The sequence below is a fragment of the Beta vulgaris genome, chromosome 9 (genome assembly GCF_026745355.1).
Source record: "Beta vulgaris subsp. vulgaris cultivar EL10 chromosome 9, EL10.2, whole genome shotgun sequence".
NCBI classification, from domain to species: Eukaryota; Viridiplantae; Streptophyta; class Magnoliopsida; order Caryophyllales; family Amaranthaceae; genus Beta; species Beta vulgaris.
The window spans coordinates 48,883,164-48,906,510 of record NC_079210.1 but is presented as its reverse complement, the minus strand read 5'-3'; the positions used below and the strand labels follow the sequence as shown (position 1 = coordinate 48,906,510).

The 23,347-nt window shown below is 36.2% G+C and overlaps 2 protein-coding genes across 4 annotated transcripts; both read right to left on the bottom strand.

Annotated features, from left to right (window-relative positions):
• Positions 1 to 217: 217 nt before the first annotated feature.
• LOC104904399 (cytochrome c biogenesis protein CCS1, chloroplastic) lies at positions 218 to 5,874 on the bottom strand. Of its 2 annotated transcripts, XM_010692636.4 has the most exons (8): positions 5,367 to 5,873; positions 4,222 to 4,441; positions 4,014 to 4,125; positions 3,496 to 3,768; positions 3,048 to 3,313; positions 2,102 to 2,258; positions 1,948 to 2,031; positions 218 to 745 (listed from the first exon to the last, which is right to left on the bottom strand). In XM_010692636.4, exons 1-8 carry the CDS (start codon positions 5,752 to 5,754, stop codon positions 590 to 592), a joined length of 1,656 nt encoding a protein of 551 aa, XP_010690938.1. In that variant the 5' UTR covers positions 5,755 to 5,873; the 3' UTR covers positions 218 to 589. The 2 variants fall into 2 exon arrangements, with proteins under 2 accessions (XP_010690938.1, XP_048492804.1); XM_048636847.2 differs by lacking the exon at positions 3,496 to 3,768 and having other exon boundaries at positions 5,367 to 5,874.
• A 1,850-nt stretch (positions 5,875 to 7,724) lies between these two features.
• On the bottom strand, positions 7,725 to 19,913 carry LOC104904398 (uncharacterized). 2 transcript variants are annotated; one of them, XM_010692635.3, is made up of 22 exons: positions 19,663 to 19,913; positions 19,166 to 19,500; positions 18,126 to 18,229; positions 17,351 to 17,419; positions 17,146 to 17,206; positions 16,782 to 16,921; positions 15,574 to 15,763; positions 15,228 to 15,289; positions 14,980 to 15,068; positions 14,014 to 14,086; positions 13,732 to 13,791; positions 13,361 to 13,507; positions 13,242 to 13,280; positions 13,061 to 13,098; positions 12,424 to 12,510; positions 11,850 to 12,015; positions 11,497 to 11,574; positions 10,664 to 10,800; positions 10,501 to 10,574; positions 10,027 to 10,096; positions 9,366 to 9,431; positions 7,725 to 8,030 (listed from the first exon to the last, which is right to left on the bottom strand). In XM_010692635.3, the coding sequence occupies exons 1-22, from the start codon at positions 19,720 to 19,722 to the stop codon at positions 7,896 to 7,898; spliced, it is 2,280 nt and encodes a 759-aa protein (XP_010690937.1). In that variant the 5' UTR covers positions 19,723 to 19,913; the 3' UTR covers positions 7,725 to 7,895. The 2 variants fall into 2 exon arrangements, with proteins under 2 accessions (XP_010690937.1, XP_019107568.1); XM_019252023.2 differs by having other exon boundaries at positions 11,850 to 12,009.
• Between the last annotated feature and the right edge of the window lie 3,434 nt (positions 19,914 to 23,347).

Here is a 23,347-nt window from a genome sequence, read left to right as displayed (position 1 = left end):
GGTGATACACGCCACAACGCGGGGGGGGGGGGTGTTGGGTTGATAAAGAGGTATGCAACCTTGGTCATAGGATGATGTAGAGGTGGTTTTCCGTTGATCAATCTTCTACTCCACATTAAGCATTGATATAATTTTCTTCCAATATTTATCCATATAATGACCCTGTTTGAAGTATTTGTAAGAGCAGATCGTGCAAATAAGAAAGATGCACCATAAGTAGTGAAGAACTTTGTATAATAGTTTATCAACCTTCATGTATATATTAGTTCTTCCGAATATACAACTAGTAGACCCTTGGTATATGTATGTATTACATTAACACATAAGAAGAAAAATAAACTGACTTCAGAACCTGAGATAAATTCTTGCTCAAGCTTCAAATACCACAAGAACCAACTCCCAAAAGATTGACAACTATCTATGGACCAAAATCATCAATGAGAGCGCATAGACTTTGATTGCTTGCAATTGATGTCGAGTTGCAGTAAGCGCTCTTAATGCTATACTTTGAATCATGTCGAGCTAAGCTTCTATCGTTCACCCCAAAATGTTCAATTTGGTATGCTGATTACTGTATTTCATGTGCAAGTTACCCACTCATGCTACCAGATGGTGTAGTTTGAGATTTTTCCACTAGCTCTGGCACTCGATCAAGCAATCGGTTCATTTCATCTGGGAATTCCCCCTTTGCACGATTTGTCTTTCCCCCAATTACCACTGTTGTTCCGTCTTGTAAAGCCCATATCTTGAAAATAATTAGCAAGAAAAGATGCGAGCATGTATCAGCAACTTTAAAAATGAATTATAGCAGAATCAATAGGGAGTAACCCAGAAAACAGAATGTAACATAGTAGTTTACATCTGGCAGACTGGCAGTTACTGCAAGCCTACTCGGAAGATCATGACTCTAACCTCATGTTTACTACAAACATATAATTGTAGAGAGGTACCCAGAGAAAAGTAAACTGCAGTCAACCTACGAAATGAAAATAAATACTCTGTTTTTTAATAGTTAAAAACCTTTGACTTTCACGTTGGTCAATGCACAACTTTGATCGTTAATATCTTTGCTTATCGATAAGTTGATATGTTACAAAGATACATTGAGCGTAATTATCTATGATCTAAAATATGGTCAAAGTTAGTACTCCCTCCTTTTTTTTTAGATGTAACATTGGACTTTTCACATTTGCCGAAACACAACTTTGACCAATAATATCTCTAATTGTATAAAGGTAAAAATCATAAAAAAAATATATATTTGGAAAGTGTATACCGTGATGAATCAAACAAAATCCCACATGACTATATTTTTTCTTATGTATAAATAACAATTAATGGTCAAAGTGTATTGGATGAATAGTGTCCAAAGTCAACATGTTACATCTAAAAAAAAACGGAGGGAGTATACCGAATAGCACAAAAGTCCAAGTCTCGCAAATACTCAGCTTTGAAATTTGAAGAGTTATGCCATAGCCCATAAACCCTCAAAGAATTATGAAATATAAGAGGGTGTCCAGTCTGTCAAGAACTCAAGATTTGCGATATGTTTGATTAACATTTATGGATGGACCTTTGGAAGAAGAGGGGAGGGTTTATAGGCTTCCGTATTCGTTCTAATAGATTTGGTTTATCGAAAGCTGAAGGAAAATTGATACCTCCAAATTCTTTCCCTTCTCTTTCCCCATTCTGTATCCTAATAAGGGAAAATAGATAGCTCACTCTCCTACCCTTCTCCCCCTCTCCATTTCTCTCATCCAAACATACTACAGGTAATTCCAGAAAAGTTTCTTGTGTTGCTGATCAATATGGGCAGAAAGTATTATACGTGGCTACATGTAATACGTACCTAGCATCCCATGGCGCCAGCTATCTGGTTTTCCATGGACAGTGATGTACGGAATAAAGAATTTATGAAGGAAGATTATTAACAACTCAGAAAATCACCTGTGCATGAGATAAATAGCTGATGCACGTTGTGAGCATTAGAGCACCAAATCCAGCATATACAATGGGTACTCCAGGATCAATCTGACAAGATATGTAGATCAGCAAAGAGATTTAAGAATCCTACAAATATGGATTTCTTCCTGACACTTACCTTTAATTCGAGGCCCGTAGTTCCTATGGCGTCTAAAATAACAATCTTATTGCCATCAATGTCAATTGGAAGATTCGAGTTTGGCCGTCGAATCCCCACAAATTTTCCTTCTTGATCGTACAAGACAATTGATTGTAGATCACGAGCAAGCATTGATCTGCATAACCAAACATTAGAACTTCTCCATTGAACATGTCGAAATTGGCTCAGCACTTTTATACCAGAATTGGCAGAATATAGCAGCGGTTTTTCAGAATAAAGAGTCACTTCATGTAAAATGTAAGAAGTACTTCCTCTGCTCACAAATGTGTTGCTTGATTTTTTTAGTCTTCAATGCACATTTTCAACCATTAATATCTTTAATTTGTCTTATTTAAATAAAAGAAAATTTGGCATTATGAAAGTACATGCTGAAGCATATCCAACAAAATTTCACATGATAATGTTTTGATTTATACATTAAAAGAGCAATATGGTCAAAGATTGGGAAATTGGACTACTAATACATATATGTCGCAGTTATTGTGGACGGAAGAAGTATTTGAAAAGGAAACAGATAAACATTTTTAACAGATAATTATTAACCTAGCACTTGTTACACAACAAGCAAGGGTTTTTACACAACAAGCGAGGGTTGCTGAGTTGATTAGTTTGCTATAAAAGTAAAACATATAACATTGGCACTTGTGTTTTTCTGGGACCGATAATAGCCACACGACGAGTCCCAAGCATCTTTCATAACATTTACGACTTTATGCATATACACTTGAATATTTAAGTTTCCAGAACATGAAAGGTAAATTAATAAACTATTAATGGGATATCTAATCCTTTTGACTGCATTGTAAAGTTTGTTTATCAAGGTATATGCCTGAATTTCCACACAACAAGCACATTTGGTTTGTAGTACTTCCAAGTTCCAATTTTAATAACTATAAGTACTCACATTCCCTTCACGTTCTCAGAGTCATCATTCCCAACAGGCAGGAAAGTTCCATAAAGTTTTTTGTCACCATTCAGCTTTAGAGGAGCCATAGCCAAATTGAAAGGTCCTTCACCATTCCTGAGAACCTGCAAAGCGGAGAAGCCCCAATCTGTTTGGTAGATGGTAAATCCTCCATACCTCAGAGGATCATTCACGCTTATTGTTTTTCTCATCACCTCCTTCCCATTAAGGTCAAATAGAGAGAGATCAGAGTGAAATTGTGATACCTGTATGTATGAGCACTATAAATTACTATCATGTTACCTTTAATAGAGCACCAAATAAAACAAAGATGGCAGCAAAAAGGCCTTGAGCATTTACAATATCCATAAAGATGTTCAAGCATTGTGCAGCTAGACAACTTTGTCTAGGAAGAAAGATCTAAGATGAGATGAAAGGGCTTACCAACCTCTCCGCTCTCATAATAGTCCATAGAGAATCTATTAACATGTATTTCCGTGTTGAAAGCTTCAGTAGGATTTGAGAGGAACCCACTTGGATTGAGCACATCGCCCACAACAAAATTTAATCCTTGAGGGACATTAACAGAACCTCTGAAGCTCCCGGTTGCACTAAGAGTTGCACCGATCATAATTAATATCATAGCCAGGTGAACTCCAATTGGGGCAAACCGGCCAGCCAGGCCCTTGAAAGCATACAAATATGGTCCTTTTGAGAATACCTACAGAAACCATATTCACAAGCATTATAAGATGTGCGCTGAAGTAACGGTCATAACCAGCCCCTGGTCTGAGGAACTACCCAGCATCATACGTATAGAGTCAAGTAGTTAAATTATAGAAACCCTCTTACAGCAACCATGAGCTCATATCTTGCTGAAGATCGGATAGGAAATTTTCACTTGAGCAGTACAATTCAATTTAAATTAACTTATTCTAACCAAACCTGAAAACTGCAATACTGTACCTCATATCCACCCCCCATAAGAACAACACCTAAATCTTGAACTGAGGCTCTGGGCAGTTTCTCCGAAAATTCCTGCTTGCAAATGGCCTCTGCTGACTTTAAGAAATTCCATCTGTTGAACAAGCAGATACGTGTGTGACAGTGTGACTATATTGTCTAAGCTGCTAGTTTCAATTGAAAATCATATAGCTCAAATTTCAAAATGGACCTTCGTGCGACCTTAACCAGGGGAATTTGTGTCGTGTAAGTGCAGGCCATTAGAGATGCTGCCAAGAGTCCCAATGTTCCAAGGAAAATTGGCGATGAGAACATGTGGTCGAACCCTAGGTTTAAAATCCACCTCCAAGTAAAGAATCCCAACACAGGATGATCTTCAGGGAATCTTTCAAAATAGAAATCGGGAGCCTCACCTTGATCAATGAAAGTCCCTGCAGTATAGATTAACATATATAATAAAATCTGATAGGGATAGATTAGCAACTTCAGACTGCACAGCACTACCAAGTACCAACCATATCCATTAAAAAGTTAACCTACTCAACAATCAGGCATCAATTTAGTGACACACACATCCCCTTTTGCATAATTAGTTATCACTTATCAAAAAGACCACAGCAACTAACAGTGAAATTGCAGATTCCATGAAATAAAATGCCGATCCCTAACATATCTTGTCATCCACTTCTCAGCCTGACATCATTTCCCTATTCCATCTTTGAATTGGCTAATACTTGAAAAATAATTCGATACTTAAAGAGTGTTCGGTTGGGAGGAAAACATTTCCCCTGACAAGTAATTTATAATTTCCCCATTTTCCTTAGTTGGGTTTGTAAAGGATCAAGGATGGAAAGTAGTTTTCTTGTTGATGGAAAACATTTTCCCTCTTCAAGGAAAGAATGCCTACATTTTCCTGTTTTCATTCTCCCATCCACCCTCCTCTTTTCATTTCCATTATCCCTTTCATCTCTTAACTTTTCATGCAAGGAACAAACAAACGAAAAACTAATATACAACCGTGTTCTCCTTAAAAAAATGATTTTTTCGTATTCGAAAATGTTTTCCGTCCAACCAAAACAAACCTAAGTAAACATTAGACAGCATCTTACTACCAAAAAAAACCAAATATGACACAATATAAACACTTTAAAAAAAAAACTCAAACAACAATCTGAACAAAATTCACTAAAAACATACAATATCAAATTTTAGCAATGTAAGTTTTCAATTCAATAAGCAATCAAATTTCCTCTTTCACCCTCCATTTCCAAATTGAACCAACCCAAATCAAGAAACAACAAACCCAATTCAATAAGCTAAAAATTGCATAATAAGGAGAGAAAAAATGAGTTATACCAATAGCCATAAGACCAGCAATTGCAAACATTTCTCCAATAGCAAGTGGTAAATTTGACAAAGCAGTCAAAACTTTTTGAGGTACTCTCTTCACTAACTTATTTACTGAAGAATTTGGTTTTTTGGGAGGTGGAGGAATTTCCCCACCCTCCTTATCTTCTTCTTGTTCATTCAAAGATGGAGCTTTATCAGAAATTACAATTTTCTGGGAAATGGGTTTGTTGCTCTTATTTTGTGGTACTTGGATTTTACAACAAACCCTAAAAAATCTAATCTTTTTGTCATTATGAAAATTGGGTAACTGGGTTTGATGAAAATGGTGGAATTTGAAGGTGGTGGGTCGATGAAGATGAAAAGATTTTGTGATGATGGAATTTGAAGCCTTCATTTTTTAGTGGGTGTGTTTCTCTTCAGCTTGTGGAGTTAACGGCAACTTATTTTTTCTTTCTTTAAAGAGTAAAGAAGTTGTATAAAGTATAAACCGTTATCTACTTATCCACACTTGTTTCCCGCACAATTATTTACACGTTTCTCTCTCCATTTTCTCCCATTTGTTTGTTCTTTGTTGGAGGGGGGTTCTTAACGATTTTTTCTCCGTAATTTCAAGGTAGAAAGCAAGAATCAAGGTCGACGTAGTTGGTAGGAAGTGATCCTTTCCGTCTTTTACCCTTAAAACATGAAAATTTTAGATATGTTTTATTTTATTTATTTAAGGTAAGATGAAGTCAATTGCAAAGAAGGGGGAAAATTGGGGATCCCTCCTTGCAAGGGTTGAAACTCGGTCCCTTAACCTCTGGAATCGGAAGTAAACTAATGTCAATACCACTAGGCTATCACCTGTTGCTCTTAGATATGCTCCGTATGACTGTCTAGATGGTCAAAGGGAGTAGTATACTTCTATATAGAAAAAAACGAAGTACATTTGATAAATATACTACGTTTAGTAATATGTCTATATATCAGATTATAATATTATATATTACATATTTTATATATTAATTTTTTGTGCATAAGATATACCACCTTTTTAATTAATATACTATTGTTTTTGTTGAAATATCACCAAAAATTGTGTAGAACAGTTCTGATTTAAGCATTATTCATATCTTTAATGACTCACACTCTAATTTACAAAGATATTCTTATATATTTTATAAGAATCGATAGATTTTGCTTGAACGGTGAAAGAAGGTAAATGATATTAATGGTAATGGTTTGTTCTATAAAAAGAAGTATCATGAAAATTAGAGAATATATATTCAATGACTTAGAAGTGTGAAAGAATATAATATGACTTTAAACTTTGAATTTCCTTTTCTTTAGGTTATCCTTACTCCTTAGGTTGCATAAATACCAAAACCTTCGCTCAATAGAAAGATGAGAACTGAGATCAATCATTTTCTCATCTTCGACTCGAGTTTTGACCACTAGAATAATGGTTTTTAGTGTTGCTTTTTTCAAGTACAATATTAATAAATGAAATTTTGTCTTACTCGAGGCATATCCCGAATCTAATAACTAGTTATTGTAATTACTACTTTAAGAAATTAAGTTTTTTGTTAGTGGTCTTTTGTTAGAAGAGGGGACCCCAATGTAGCTCACTCTTTCAAATAGATTACAGCCATTTAGATTAGATGAAAGAATCTGGCCTGAGTATATGCCAGACGATATTTGTGATCTAGCAAATGGAGACATTAGTAATTTATCCACACTTCAAAACACCCCCCATCACCAAGAAGAGCACACCACTGTTACCACTAAAAAAGTCATTTCAATTGTACCCAGGACAACCACCACCCTCAGAGAGAGCAGTAGGATGGAGTAGGGAGGAAAGTTGTACGAGGATAAGGGTTGAAGAGAAGAAGCTGTGATTCCAAAGGTTCCAGTTTAATCATCTTAATATTTGTATCATCTACGCTTGCAACACTATGACTTCGTTTAGGTGGGTGTAAAATATTATCAGTGTAAAGTGATTTTCATGAAAAACAATTTATAATAGAAAACACAATTCCAAAATTAGTTTTCCACTGTTTGATTTCATGTAGGAAAAATGATGAAACGAAAGGAAAATGAAAAGAAAAGTAAGGAGGTAATGAAAGGAGTTTAGAAGAGAGATAAAGAAAAGGAAGGAAACAATTTTCCCTTCGTTTTAACTTTTAAATAGAAAACGATTTTCCATCATTGGGTGAGCAAATTTACTCCTACGGAAAATGGTTTTGACTCCTTTGCAAACCAAACAATAAACAATGTAAAATTGAACATAGAGGAAAACAATTTTCCAGGAAAATGTTTTACGCTCTACCATATCAAACGGTGCCTATAACAGGAAATTTAGAGGAAGGAGCTGTAGCTGTGCAATAGTTGAAACATGATTTATACCCATAAAGAAAGAAAAATGCAATTCTTTTATAGCTGTACAAGTCAGAAGATCACAATGTTTCACTTTCATGTACTGGTTTAACAGTATCTTCCTTGACGGTCCTCGTTCAAAAATCAACAGGATGTATGTTTTTCATCTAAAATGTGATCTTAACTTTGCTTTGCCAGTGCTTCAATGTCAGCCCCAACTTCAGCAACTTTTGTATCCTTGGAGGACTTAAATGCTTTTGCAATGCTCTCAACATCGAAATCCAATGCTATTTTCTTCACAGATCCGTCGAGCATCTGAGTCAAAACTTGATGCTATCAGCACACAGTATTATAGACTCGTACCCATGACTTTAAAAAATGATTACAAGTAATGACAACGTGCATCAAAATGTAATGCTAGACATAAAGGCCTTAGAATATAATAAAGAAGGGAGTAGCAATGTTTCAGAAAAAACAATTTGGAAATTGCTTCAGACATTTCTTCATTGATTGGTAATCTGAAAGATAGCATCTTCTTGGTGTTGCCACTTCCTATAACTAGTCCACAAACAACAATAGTAGGAAGTAAACTCATATGAGAGCGTATCACTGGATACAGCCTGAACAAACCCAATTGACTACACATATATGATTGGCGGCCAGGGGGATTAAACTAAATTGATGTTTGTAACCATTTCTAAGCCTACAAAACTTCTAAAGGTAGAAGACACAAAATAGAGCAACAAAGACACAGATTAAAATCAAAAGTTCCAGACAGCAGATATAGAAACCAAACACATTGCACAGAGCTGATGAATGAGTATACTCCATACATCTAGGATCAACAAGATATGATACATATTGATTGCATATAAGCACCGAAAAAATAGTAGCAAATAATGATATTCCAATAGTGAATCATTCGTCAGTTTATCATTAAGAGATGACCATGTCACACTTACGTCTTTTTAGTTGTACCATATTGACTTTTAACACAATTCACAAATTCCATTTCGACCTTGTTTTATTATTTATACATAAAGGAAATATATAGTCATGTGGGATGAGTGGGATCTTGTTAAATTCATATGGTTATATATTTTCATAATATAAACTTTTTACAATTATTACTCATACACAACTAGAGATTGATGTTCAAAGTTGTACATTGGCAAATGTGCTAAAGCATTTGGGTACAACTATAAAAAACGGAGGTAGTAGAAATTAAGCTTAAGAAGATAGCCACCAAAAATATCCAGAGACTTGCAACATCATCAAGCAATTATAGGCATCTATGTGGTGGATACCAAATTGGCATATATCCAAGGACTGGTTTTAAAAATTATCCATTTGGTACCAAGCTGCAAAATGATACTAACATGAGTGCCATTTCGAGGGGTTCGGGTACCAAATCAAACTTTTTCATGTTTTGGGCTGCAATAGTTTGCTGAGAGCTAGCAAATTTGTGTTTATCAGTCTCAGATAGATACTACCACTACCTCAACATCATTCCTGTAGAAAAATCATCCCTCCAAAAATTCCAAAGAACTGCCGGCAGTAGTAAAGATTGAGAGACGGTGCATCTAAACACTCAAAATTACCCCACCGGCACTCCTGAAACACAAATAATTAAGAAAAAAAATAACATACCAGTGATCCTATAGCAACCAGAGCACGAAACTTCGAATCCACTTCCAAATTCTCTGCTTCAGCAACCTAAAAAGCAGGGGGGAAAAAAAGGCCAAACTTAAAGCACTTCCATATCATTGTAAACCAATAGCTTGCGAGATCATTCATGATAATCCATATTGTCTTTTACGGTTCTGCACACAGATTCAGGAGTTGCTTGCTAGTGTATGGGTCTTCAATTTTGACAATACTGCATTACTATTTTAACTTGCAATAGTGCATAACCATTGGAAGTGAAAGCAAACAAATAATGTTGAAATATTATAGTAAGAGATACAGTGGAATGAAGAAAGCAAATTAATAATCAATCCTGTTTGAAATTGAACCTGATCATTTATATGATAATTTGCATGTAATATCCTCACTCTTCATGGAAAGACCATTATTTTAAGAGCTCCCTTTCGAAGCCTTGCCTTCATTTAACTACAGTTGATATCACATTTGTATTTACTCCATTTCGGGAATCTCAAACATTATTGAGTCATACCATAGTCTAGGAACCTGATCATGCATTTTACTTTACAGCGCTTGCTGTTTCTTGACTCTTGAGATTGGCTAAGTTGAATTGCATCATCACAGAAGAGAGCAATTTAATTTGAAGGAAGGCTAATCAGAACATTACCTCAAGAGCAGCTGAAAGTACTTGTAATTGTCCTTCTTCATCTCTCTTTTCGATCAACAGCACAGCAAAACTGTAGAAGTAAAATCAAAATTATCAACAACAAGATTTCATAGTTCCACAACAGCCTTAAAAAACGCTGGACTGAAATACGCGTAAATTACAAAGCAAATCCAGACTACCAATTGTACCATAACCAAATTTTTAATACTTGTACTTGCTAAGCAGAACAGTTAAAAAGAACTTTGATGCTAGTCTTTCTACAACTTAACAACAGATCAAATAGAAATGAGCTGGATACTCTAATCCATTAATTTGAATGTGATGGAGAAATATCATTATCTATCTTATGATCTTCCTCAACAACAAGCACGTACGCACGTACGCACTGAGAAAAAGAGAGAGACAGGGAGGGGGGAATGAGGTGGAAGAATAGATGCTAGATAAGGGTAATATAAGAACATAAACAATACTTACTTGAGGATCAATGTGGAATAAGCAAACTGCGTATTCTTATTAGATGTGTAGCACCCAGAAAATGCATCAAGTATCTGCGAGATCCGGATATAACAGAAGGAACTAGGAAGTCAGCCAACAACTATCACCATCAAAAAGTGTCATAGTGAATGAAGGGGCAAACCTCGCTACGATGATATTGAATCCACTGGTGGAAACATGGGTTCTTGAACATATTGGTTAATGCACGAAGACCAGTCAAAACATTTGCTGGAATCAACGGGTTCATCGTAACTTTCTTGACCATCTGCAATAGTGCATCTGAACAGACCAATAAATAAACTGTAAGCATTCACTTTGATTTCTTTTCCCTGTGTTCTCCTCCTTGATTTTCATTAGGGGAGGGGGAAGCAAAGTTAAACGTGCCGGCAGTGATAGTCACATGTCCAGCCATAGTGAAGGTAAAGGAGCACTTGGAAGTAAAAAGGATCAATTATCTGCATATACATTAGAAAGCTATTTGAATACATATCAACTAGCTTTTGCCCACTGCATACAATTTTGAACTATAGGTTCAAGAGTGCACCAGCAGACACATTGTATCCATATCTTTCCTCATTACGAATAAAAAATACAGATTACAGCTACAGTTCAGAGCATATCCTCCTGTTTTACTGCTGAAAATATTGGGTATGCACATCTCACATATTTGAGAGAGTGCTGGATTCTGAATTTCTGTGTTCAGGACCCTTTAAACATGGATATCCCTCTTTTATACAGATGCATCCTGAGAGAAAGCAAAAGCCAACATACAGCTACAGCTCAGAGCATATTATAATTTTTTACTGCTACAAATAATGGGTATGCAATTTCAAATTATAAGGGATTGTTGGATTCTGTGCTCATGACCCTTAAACATGGATATCCCTCTTTGTTATCCTTGTTTTACAAGCATACTAAGATATGAAAGCAAAAAATAACTTAACAAAAAATTTGAAGGCAAGAATTTTGCAATACCATTTCCACTATTTAGGTGCTTGAGCAGTTTAGAAGCTCCATCTGGGTGCAAAATGACCATTCGCAAGATATCGATAACTGCAACAAGCAAAAAAAATACAAGGATGAGAAGAAAGCACAGTTTCTAAAACCAGCAGATGGCATATGTGAAAGACATTCCCACATGAAGACTATATACTGCAAGACAGAGATCAATATTTAAAAGAGAAAAAAACAAGCATATCACAGACGTTATCAGGATTCTGGAAAATGACATATTAAGTACAGCAACATAATTGATGCTCGATTCCTAGAGAATGATAATCCACAAGATATAAAACAACAAAGATGTCTGCACCTTTGAGAAAACGAACCTGGAAAAATCATAGATAATGGCCAGGAATTCAGTAGTTTTAACAACAAGTCAATGTCCACATCCGCAAAACTGCTACTGTGATAATATGACGTATCTTTCAAAATCTTTACAACAGCACCAATTCTAGACGTTTCCACTTCTGTAAGAGAGAGCTGCATCTGGTTCTTTAACATGGATCATAGAATCTTATCAAGAAGCCGAATTCACAACAGGAGATAAGCAAAACTAGAGCAAAAAGGAAACCAAAACAGGTCACAGCAATTCTGTAATCACCCCAAAGGACCTTGAAAGAGGGAGAGATCCAAGTCAAAGACGGTTTTTTCTCTTTGCTTGGTCCCAGGGGGCCAAAAAATAAAAATGCATCTATATACAAATTAATGTCACCATCCACTACGTATTAGTTTCTTCATTTCCGTAACTATTAGGATTCACCATAATAAGCATAATATGACAGCAACGAACAATTCTGAAATCCAACAAATTGTAGAAAAGTATCTACATACTTTGAGAGTGGAGGGGGGATGAATTGATACAAGATCACAATCGATGAGGCAGATATGCAAAGCACCTACCTGGTCAGAGGAGAGGCTATTGTTAAATTCAGACAGTTTTTTCAGAATTCCATCAAATGGGGCCACGTCGAAGACAAGGACTCCTTTCTGCAAAAGGAATATCTCAGAAGTTAATTGTCTATAGAGGTTCATAACATTGGGATTCAGGAACTCTCAAACTATAAGCTCATTCTTATGGTGCCACGTGCACTTTTCACAGCATTATTAGAAACAGATAAAAGAAATCCTTATCGAGGGTTGTCATTAGACAGATTGCTCAGTAAATTAGCAGTAAGATATGTCAACTCAATAAAATCCTTAGCTACAAACTGGCATCATAGATAATGATTGCTCCAGTACTTGTCCAAATTTCATTCAAGAAAATCTAACATTCTCTGGATAAGTGACTTACTGGAGCTGAGTCTCCACTTAAAGAAACATTTGCATTTCCCATTGTAAGGTTTTTATATTAAAATATCAATATGCATCAATGTTAATGAATTTCATGAAACTTTCCAAAATTAGACAGTTCCAAGGAAACATGAGTATATCCAGATATTCCTCCATTTCCTAATACTTGCAACATATACTTTTTGGGATATTTCAGGATACTTGCAACATTCCTCTTTCGGATAGATCTTACACAATAAAGCATTACCTTGGGTATGTGCTTGAAAGTAGGTTTAGCAGAAATAGCTGCAATGAAAACCGAAATATATGTCAGAAGGCACAGAAAGTTCACTCAAAAGACTGGATGTCAGACCATATGCTCAAGCATTTTCAAGATGATCAGCTGTAAACCAGCACACAAGTGCCAACTTTTAAATAAAAGTGCATACCATGCTTGCTAGAAGTATCCCCAGGCACATAAGCATTTGCTGTAATGCCAAACAAAACTCATGTTAATTAGATGAAGGTCACTCAAATACAACAGAAAAACAATATGGTTGCAACTTACATCCAGTGTAAGGATCACGGAATGTTGGATCAAAAGAAAATGCTTTCTGACCAGTGTTCTCAAGAATGAAATCTACAACTTGTTGGCGATAAGAGATTGGAAGATTCTCCTTAAGAAGCCACTTATCAGCAGTGTCATATGGATTATCTAGAAGAATATTAACTCAGGTCAATAAAATGTATATTCACCGTGAAGCAGCAATTCACAAATTAAATAACAAAATTTGAATCATTTTTTTTTTGTAAATGGTAACTGCATATTCTTCCAACAAGATACTAATGGCTACCACAGAAAGGCAAAACTTCAAAAAAGAAACGTTAAAGTATTGGTTATACATTGAAAAAGGTCATTCTCCCACAGTTAAGAGATACCTGATCGATTATAAGGCAGCTTACGAATAGGCTCTCCATCTCCAATATCAACATCAAACACTAGACAAATACATGCACAAAATGAGAGAAGATTTTAAAAAAAAAAAATCAAACTAGACAAGAAGCAGCAAAAAGGCATTTATTAAAACATACTATTAGTCATTGGGAACAATTCCAAATCAAATAGCTCATTAGTCTTGGATAAATATCAGAAAGGAAGAAGATAATTAGTTTAGCAGTCCACATAGTGGCATAACTTTTTCCCAACCAAAAGTTACTCACCATGATCATACTCCTTCCCATCAAGTACAAGACGTTTAAGGCCATCCTCAGGTCCATCAACAACCTCGCCAATCTGAGGACAATACCAACTCCACCATTAATGCCAGCAACAAAAAGATGGACAAGCAATGAGAGTTTTCATGAAAAAAAGTTCCACTCAATGTCCACTGTTGGAGGCAATAGCACTGCTAAGGTGTTGATATGGAAGTAACATGCAATAGTGTAGCTGTGTAAGCACTTGCAAGCTACATAGGGTACACAACATAATGATAATGGCTGAATGGCAGCAGAATCATTCCCCATCAAACTTAAAAAGCTAAGAAGAAGAAAACAATTCAGAAACTAGATTTAGGCCATACAAACTTAAATGACACCGACACTGACCCTGCCAGAATTACATTTTCACATCAATAAATCTTACAGGCAGCAACCAACTAGCTATTGACAAGACTTCTAAAAGACTAGCACTCAATTAGATAGCCAACAGGTACAAGACAGCATCTACAGACTAACAACCTAATACTCACAAGTCACAACCGGAAGTACAAGCAGCTTAGGGTGTGCTTGACATCATAAGTAGGGGTTTCAGTAGAGCCAAAACTTTCAATTTATGTTCAGATATTGGGTTTGATTAAGTGCGAGTCTGGAAGTTACTATAAATAAATGGCAAGCCAACACTGATCTTATGATAGAAAGACTGAAAGCCAAAACTCACAGTGGTGGCAAATTAGACCTTAGGCGTTTTAAGGTTCAAACTAGCAACCCCACCCCCCAACCCCAATAAACACACCCACCCACATACCCACACACACACACACACAAAAAGGCCCAAACAAGTTCATGGACTCTGCATATTGCATAACATAGCAAAATAGGATTTTAAACAGCACCCAATCCGAAATCGAATACAGCCACACCTATGTGAAAAAAGAAAAATATCAGAAGAATGCACAAACTTTACATTACTTTATCCCACTTATACTCTTTCATATTCCATGAATAGGCTACACCATTGTCTCCTTCTCTGACAATTTTGGTTTGTCCTTCAACTGTACCTGGAACATAAATAATTGATTAAAGCAAAGGGGAAAAGGTTCATTTCAGCATGCGTTAATGAATCAGAGTTGTCTACAAGGATATTTTAGTTATCAAGAACCATACTGATGATCCTGCAAGCATTGTCAAATTTACGTAAGAAATACTAGCATCCAAACCTGGAACTTGTAACGAATCCAATCCAGGCAACTCCTCCAGTTTCAAGCCTCCAACTCTCTTTCTGATACAAACAACAAGGAAATACCATTAGCCCTGACGACTAGAAGTTGATTCTTCTGTAAATGATATAGATACATCAATGTATCATTTCACAAGAACAAAACTTACCTGAATGTTCATATGAGACTAATATAAAAGGGCCTAATGGCACAGTTTTCATGTACACAAGATTCTTCAAACAAGAAGTCTCTCGTTCATAAGCAAAGCATAATCACTTAAGAAAATATTAGAAGCTAAGCGGTGTCTTGAAATTTCAGGATATGTTAAAAAATTGGCTCATTATACCTACTGATCTTGTAATTAGCTAGTTGTGACAGATAAGTTTCACGCTCCATAGGGTCTGCTGTTCTATCTGCATGTGTTGTCCAGATGCGCACTACTCCATCAGAACATGCCGTAACAAGATCACCATTTTCCAAGAACTTGACATCCCAAACACATCCAGGATGCTCGATACTTTGAACGCATACACCATCTGCACAAAATAGTAGTTTTCTTCATGACATGGAAGCAAAGATCTACCAGAAATTCTTGAAAATGAATGGTAATTGCAGCAGACCCAGGTGTAGGGCTGGCGAGGCAGCAGTGCAAAATATCCACAGTATACTAACAAAATTAGAAATTGATCAATTATATTGACAAAAGAGTACTAACAGCGCAAACCAAAATATCATCATTGAACAATTGATCAGCAGGAAGGGGGAAACATACCGCCAATGGTCCACACCAAAAGTCATCCATTCGGCGGCAATCAAGAACAAATTTTTACAATTCTACATAACCAACCAAAATGATTGGATGTACAGGGGCTCCATTGTTTAAACTCTTGTCTCTAACTCTAGTGAGAAATAAATGTAAAAGAATTGATCTAGTGAACAAGTGTACATCCAACCACACCAAATATGAAGCCAAACTAAGATCTTAAGTAAGGTGACTCAAATCTCTTCCCTGTAGTTCAGTTAAACGATTCCATAAACACATTCAAACACAAACACAAGGATATGCATGGCGCCTAATATAAATGTTGCTTGCATATGGAACAAGAATATTTCCTCCGTACGACAAAAATGTGCACCTTCCATTTCTGGCTTATACTACGAAAAATATTCACTTGCTAAAAGTAGTTTAGAATAACTATTTAATTCATTTAACTTCCCAAATGACCTTGCTTTTTTCTCGAAAAGTAATTAAACTAACCCATACAATTCAAGTGGGGTAATTTTGCATGACTAATATAATGAGAGTATGAGACATTAAGTGATGTTTCTGAAATTTTGTAAAAAAGTGAAACTGGACACACGGAGAAAGAAAGTATATGAAGAGGAAACACATATTTGATATAAATACATAGAATAGTTCCCTTAAAAGCAGAGGGATGATCGAAATGCTCTATGTGCAAGATAAAATAGCAAGGGAGAGAATCAGGCATACATCTACTTCCAGAAATATATAATGGTATTACGAAGTGAATTAAAATAAGAGACAGAAACCACCTTTCCATATTTTTGCCGAGGAATCTTCACTGCCACTAGCAACAACACCAGAGATGTGTGAATCGACAGAATATACAATTGATGAGTGCCCAACCATCTCCATGAGAACTTCACCCGTCAGCGTCCAGAGTCGCACAGAACTAAAATATACAGTCCACCATTGAATGAAATAAGTAATCACCCAAGCAAGATAACTAGTGATGAATATTGGCAAACATTCATACAGATTAAAGCAGAATGAAGCTTAAATATAAGACATAGCTTCAGCTGTCTATAACAATTTTGAGATACAGAAATTCATACTCTGTTGCATGTGAGAGATGATGAGCACGGAAGAGAAAAACAAGCAGAGAAACTTTCTTACCCATCATGTGAGGCAGAAATTATTCCCAAATCTGACATTACAGCCAGGCCTCGTACGGTATCTACAAAGAGCATGGTAGTCGTTAGTACAAGGGGAGCGGGAAAAAAAATTAATAGCTGAGAAGTGACAATCTTTGTTTTTCTGAGTTCTGAGAATCAAACAAAACTTTTAACTTGACTGGATGTCTAACACTTAAACCACGAACCATTATGTCCAACAAACGTGTGTACACATGTTTTTCCCTTCCAAAGTTTGAGCGTTGTGTCACTGGATCCTGAAGGTTCACAGACAATACAATTAAAATAAGAAAAAATTATTCTTGCCACTAGTGACATTATGATTGTGCAAAAATCTTTGATGATCAACCAAAATTATTACTGGCTGCAGATAATTTCACTACTTGAGCTTGGAGTGGCAGCCTAGTGGTATGATATGCCATCTCCCACAACCCGGGCTCAAATGTTCATCCAGGGAAGGGGAGATTTGGGGTGGGGTAGGTATCTATTTTGGGCCTCCGGGTTGGGCCCCAAGGGAGGGCAGCCTGGAGGAGGATCCTTGTACCAGAAGAAAAAAGAGGAAAATGATAATTCCACTACTTAATTGAGAACGGGGGAGTGCCATTTAGAAATTAAAATAGCACACCCAAAATAGATGAAGACTAAGAATGATGCAACATTTTAGTTTACAAGTTATGGGTAAATAATAGCAATATTATGATAAACATGATGAAGGTTTATGTCTAGGATTGATGCAAACTTAATTCATATGTCCAAACTAACAAGCACGAAGTACCTTTTTTGAGAAATATAAACGCAACGAGGTCAGCGTGGCAACAGCGACATGTCTATTTTATTAATCAGAACTTTACCAAAGCTTCTAGTTTAAAGCAATTGCTTAGTAACACATCACATTCACAACTACATAAATAAATATAACAACCCTCTTATACAAAAACATGCCTCGCAAAAGAAAACACACACCTGTAGCAAGCTCGCCTGATGGTAACTTTATCACAGCTTGTACCGGAGAATTATGAGCCTCCCAAGAATCCACAGCCTTCCCATTCCTCCATCTTTTCAAAGTGCTAAGGAAACAGTCACAAAGACAGGAGCATAATCATGTAATTTGCATCACCAAACAGATACAGGTTGCTAGCTAGCATAATAGAACCTAATTTGTCTCACATATCTCCCATGTGTGACGACATCAGTTAAACACCAATGTTAAACTGATAGGTCGGTATAAGACTAAAATTTACAATAAGCTCCCCTAGATTTTCCTGGCCTGGACTATTCACGCACCTTCACATTTAAAATCCCAGCACAACAAACGTGTAAGATAGCATAAACAGCTTCTTTGTTAGTATGCTCTAAATCCTATAATAAGTGAATCTGCAGTTCCAATTAATCCTTTCACAAAACGAAAACACATTCAAGCTTCTGAGATAAATGGAGCTCATTCCCAAGCAATTCAATGGTCATTAGCTGATGCAGATCATACAACAAACCAAAGAACTGCTACTCACAGCAAAAATTGAAATACCAATTACCAATCCCCGACATCAACTCCAGAGACTAGTCCCAAAATCCTAAGATGATAGACAACATTTCAATTTTGTGATCAACCCTCACTACTTTTGACCACTCCCATTGTTTTTCTTCCTGGTGTATAGAGAGCCACAAAGGAATCTAATTTGGACAAGATTCAATCCTAAGTCATGGGCAACACCCCACGAGACTTTACCAACTAAGCTAGTTGGCAATCTTGGCATCCACATTATAGTCCTTTACAAAAACACATAATAAAAAAAGTTCTATATGATACTATTCACCAAGAAAAACCAGGCAAGAGTATTGATGAACAATGGTAAATGTCTATCATCAAAGCCCTAGCCTAATCAATCAAGATTATAACAGCATTACAAACATTCCACCAATCGAATTGCCTATGTAGATAGACATTACAACCAACCACAATAATCATCACAACATCAAAAAAGAAACCAAATGCATAGATATACCAATCAATGGACGAGGTAATGATATCGCCATCATCCAAAGCAATGCCGGTAACCTGCATTTGATGCCCCCTCAAAATATGAGCTTTCTCTCCACTCTTCAAGTCCCACACCATCACCAAAGTATCCATCCCTCCAGACACAATCCCACCTTCCGGGAACTCATCATTCGGAGCAATCCACGCGAGCGGGCCCACAAAACTAGTGTGCCCTACCATAATCTTCGGCGACGACAACACTTTGTTCTTGTTCGCCGGATCAACAGGCCAAAACCTCACCGTTTTATCCCTAGACGACGTCGCAATACCCACATTGTCGCAAACGCAAATTCTCCTAGCCTAAAAACGCAATACCAAATCGAATTGAGAAATTAAAGATTGTCAACATTTCTTAGGGTTTATATTCGATTATATCGGTCCGTAATTCAGCATATAATATGACAGAAATTTCAAAATTCAGCGACGAAATCTGAAAATTGAAATGAAAATTAAAAAACTTACATCGTCTTCATGACCTCGAAGTTCGTTGCTCAGTTGATACTCCTGAGAATCGATCTCCATTAAAAATGAGCTTTCTTTGACTGAAAAATTATACTGATAATACTAGTAGAGTGTAATGAAAGGGTTTTAAGCTGTGATTATTTTGTGGAATGGTATGTAATAATATTGTGATGAATATATGAGAGGGAAGATTAGAAGACTTGACGAGGGAGAAAACTCTTTTTGGAAAATCTGCTGCATAATGGGCTCACTCCGGGTTGTCTCAGTAATTTTATATCGCGACAATCAATGTCGTCTTGTCTTACCAAGCTAATAGATATCGCAGTCTTGTCTTACCAAGCTAATAGATATCGCATTCGAGATTGCGAAAATGTGATTTCTTCATTACACCTTCAAGTTAAAGAGATCATTACTTTTAGTTTGTACGTTTTGACAAGAATAGCCCATTGATTATGTCTCCCTCGTAGGGGGTTACTTATATGTATTGATCTGAGTTGGCAATTCAGGTAAATGGATCGAGTTTTAATTTGATTTCATATACAAAAAACGATACTTAGAGAGACAAAGCGTATTGATGTAGATGAGATTTAATATTAAGTATTAGATATTATTCTTGTAAGATTTTACCAATTAAACTAGATGACTTCTCGTGATTTCATGTGAAATTAGTTCTTGTCCCTGGTCATACGCCCCGGATTATTTAATGACGTGCATTTGAAGTCTTTAAAAATAGAAATACATGTCTTTAAATCATTTTATCCCCACAAAGACCAACATGAACATTATAGTGTAGTTGGTTAGTGCATTAGCATATTAAATGAGAAGTCATGTGTTTGAGTCTTCAAACACACATAGATAGATTTGAGTCATACTTGAATGTATACGAAACTAAGTAATTTTGTTTTGTTTTTTTTTAACAATGGTAGAAACCTAAAAGGCAAGTTAGTTAACATCATAGGTCAATTGTGAACAAGTTTAAAAACATTTCTTAGCCAAAACATGGATTGCGTACACTTGTTGACGATTCACCTTTAAGAGAAAACAATAATCCGTATTCCTATCTAAAGTAATAATATGATCAATAATCCATTTGACGGAGATTGGAGCAGAACGTTGTGCCTGCAAAGAGTAAACAATGTTAGCACAATCTGTATAAATAGTAGCATTCCTGATGTGTTGCGAAGTAGCCCAGATGAGAGATTTGAGACAAGTTTGTGCTTCTGCATGCAAAGCTGAAGTTGCAGTACCATACTCCCCCCCCCCCCTTAGATTAGTGGGAGAAAGATTGTCAAGCAGCCAAGCAAAACAAACTGTCGTTGATTGATTATTCCAGGCAGCATTAATAATTATTTTATAGCAAGGAATACCCTCTTTCATAGTGCCTAGATGAATATCTAGAAACCCCGATATAAATTGTTGGTAACTTTCAGGTGGATGAAGGAATCTCAAGTTGGAAATGAACGCAAATTGCTGAAGAAGTTCATCAGTATCCGCAAATGAGTTAACAAGAGAAATAACAGTAGCATGATTTGGAGAAGTAGAACGAAAGAGTCTATCATTCCATGCAAACATAAACTCCAAAGTGTCCAAATAAGTTTATGTATCCACAAACTGGGCTCCCCATCCTTGCTATAAAACAGCAGGATATTAGTTGAGGTGATCATTTTGGCTCGGCCCGATCCGCTTTTGGGCAGAATTTTCCGGCCCGCGGACCGGGCCTGGCCGTATTTTTTTGAATTTGGGCGGGCTTTGGGCAAGCAAAAAAAGACTTTTTAGTCTATTCTTTGGTGCGACCCGTTTTGGCCCGCAAAAGCCCGGTAATTTAGGTTCGAAATAGCGGGCTTTGGACACAAAAATTCGGCCCGAATTTAGGCCCGGCCCGACCAATAGGCAAATTTTTTTTACCGCGGCCCGGCCCATGATCACCTTTAGATATTAGTAATGATCCTGTTTTAAGAAAAATAAGTTTTATTACAAATGATAATAACCAATGATCCGGCTTCATGTTCAGATTGGTTATCACCATTTGTAATGAGTCACTTTGAGGTTCTTTAAGTTTGTATTAATTAAGGTCAAGTTTTAGACTGGGTTAAATATTTTTACTCCACTTATGTGGTGTGAAATTTGAAGGCAATACTAAATTGATGTTGGAGATGGATGATGTGCTCATTAATAAAGAATATAACAATGATTATGTCCTTTTCTTATTTTGTTTTTTTCTCATATGTAAAATGCATTATTTGATAGTTTATCATCCATTCCTCATTATTTGCTCATATGAATTTATGACCTTATAACAACAATGATTTTTGAGAAAACTCGTTTTATTATAAACCATTAAGCTCTATTTCCTTATTCTCTTGTGATTATTTTACAGCTTGTTTGGTTTGTTTTTAATAAAGGAGAGGAAGGGAAGAAAGGGGGACGAAAGAGAAAAGAAAATGAAGAGAAAATAAAGGAAAAAAACTTACATTTTTATGTTTGGTTTAAATTTTCTCTTTCCTTCCAAATTCCTCCAATTTTGGAAGAAAACAAAAATGAACAATTTGTAAAGGGTCTTTCCTTCCACTTCCTTCCATTTCTTACCGCTTATAATGTTTTTTTAAACCAAACATTGGAAACTAAAATGTTTCTTGAATACCTTCCAATTCTTTATTTTTCCTTTCAAATCCCTTCTTCCAAACAAGCTATTAAAATTTTTTTTACAAAGGATTGTTTTTCCCTTGTACTACTCGAATACCTTTTTGTTTTTGCTAGTACCATCAACTATCTATCACAACCCCCATAAACTTTTCACTTGTAAAATATGTTCTTATATTGACTTCACAGATACAATTTCTCGTAAAATAGTTAAAATTTTAACCTGGTTAAAACTTTCATTTAAAAAGGGAAAATGTCATCAGGTATCCTTAAGACTTGACGTAATTCTCAAATTTCCTCTCACATTCGGGAATTCCTCCGATACCCCTGAACGTTGACTTTGTGCTCAAAATACCCTTATTGCTAACGGAAACCTAACGTCGTTAGTTTGTTCTCTCTTTCTCCTCAATCCACTCTCTCTTCCCACCATCATCCATTGATGATTATCTAAAGTTCAAAGCTTTCTCTCTCCTCCCAAGTCCCACCTGTACACCCGCGTAAAATTCCATTACGAAGGAAAATTCTAGACCCATCCCTACCCTAGCGGGTACATATTTAAACCAATCGTCAAACCACCACCTACATGGATACCATAGGCCCTATTCGTATATGTGTCATACCCACTATATACCCGCAACTATGCTCCTAATAATATCAAACCATATGCCAGTACTACAATTACAAAAGATTTTTTTTAATAATATAAGTATATAAATAGAATTTTAATGATAAATATTTTAATATATTAATATAATTTTTAATAGAGAGTAGTGTATAAGATGAAGGAGAAGCGGGGTGAGCGAGGATGGGGTGAGTATAATATAAAATCGACACCTGCTCCACCACCCATTGTGGGTATAACTTTCAGCTCCATCCCCATTCCAATTAGATAAGGATGGGACGAGTCTCTTACTTCACCCACCCCAGTCAAGCCCGACCACGAGCATGTGCATCATGGGCTCGGAAAAATGAGAGGTTCCAAATTAAGTTTATATGTATTAATTGTTATAGTAAGTATGTGTAAAGTTATATTTGTTTGAGTGGT

What these genes read in the sequence shown, in the direction of transcription:
- LOC104904398 (XM_010692635.3), bottom strand. Translation starts at nt 19,722, where the DNA reads ATGGAGATCGATTCTCAGGAGTATCAACTGAGCAACGAACTTCGAGGT. An exon ending in ATTTCTGCCTCACATGATGG is followed by an intron (nt 16,922 to 17,145) that starts GTAAGAAAGTTT and finishes TGTATATTTTAG; the next exon opens with TTCTGTGCGACTCTGGACGC. An exon ending in AAGAGTATAAGTGGGATAAA is followed by an intron (nt 14,087 to 14,979) that starts GTAATGTAAAGT and finishes TATTGTCCTCAG; the next exon opens with ATTGGCGAGGTTGTTGATGG.
- LOC104904399 (XM_010692636.4), bottom strand. Translation starts at nt 5,754, where the DNA reads ATGAAGGCTTCAAATTCCATCATCACAAAATCTTTTCATCTTCATCGA. An exon ending in CTGGTTAAGGTCGCACGAAG is followed by an intron (nt 4,126 to 4,221) that starts GTCCATTTTGAA and finishes CTTGTTCAACAG; the next exon opens with ATGGAATTTCTTAAAGTCAG. An exon ending in TTATGGGGGGTGGATATGAG is followed by an intron (nt 3,769 to 4,013) that starts GTACAGTATTGC and finishes TGGTTTCTGTAG; the next exon opens with GTATTCTCAAAAGGACCATA.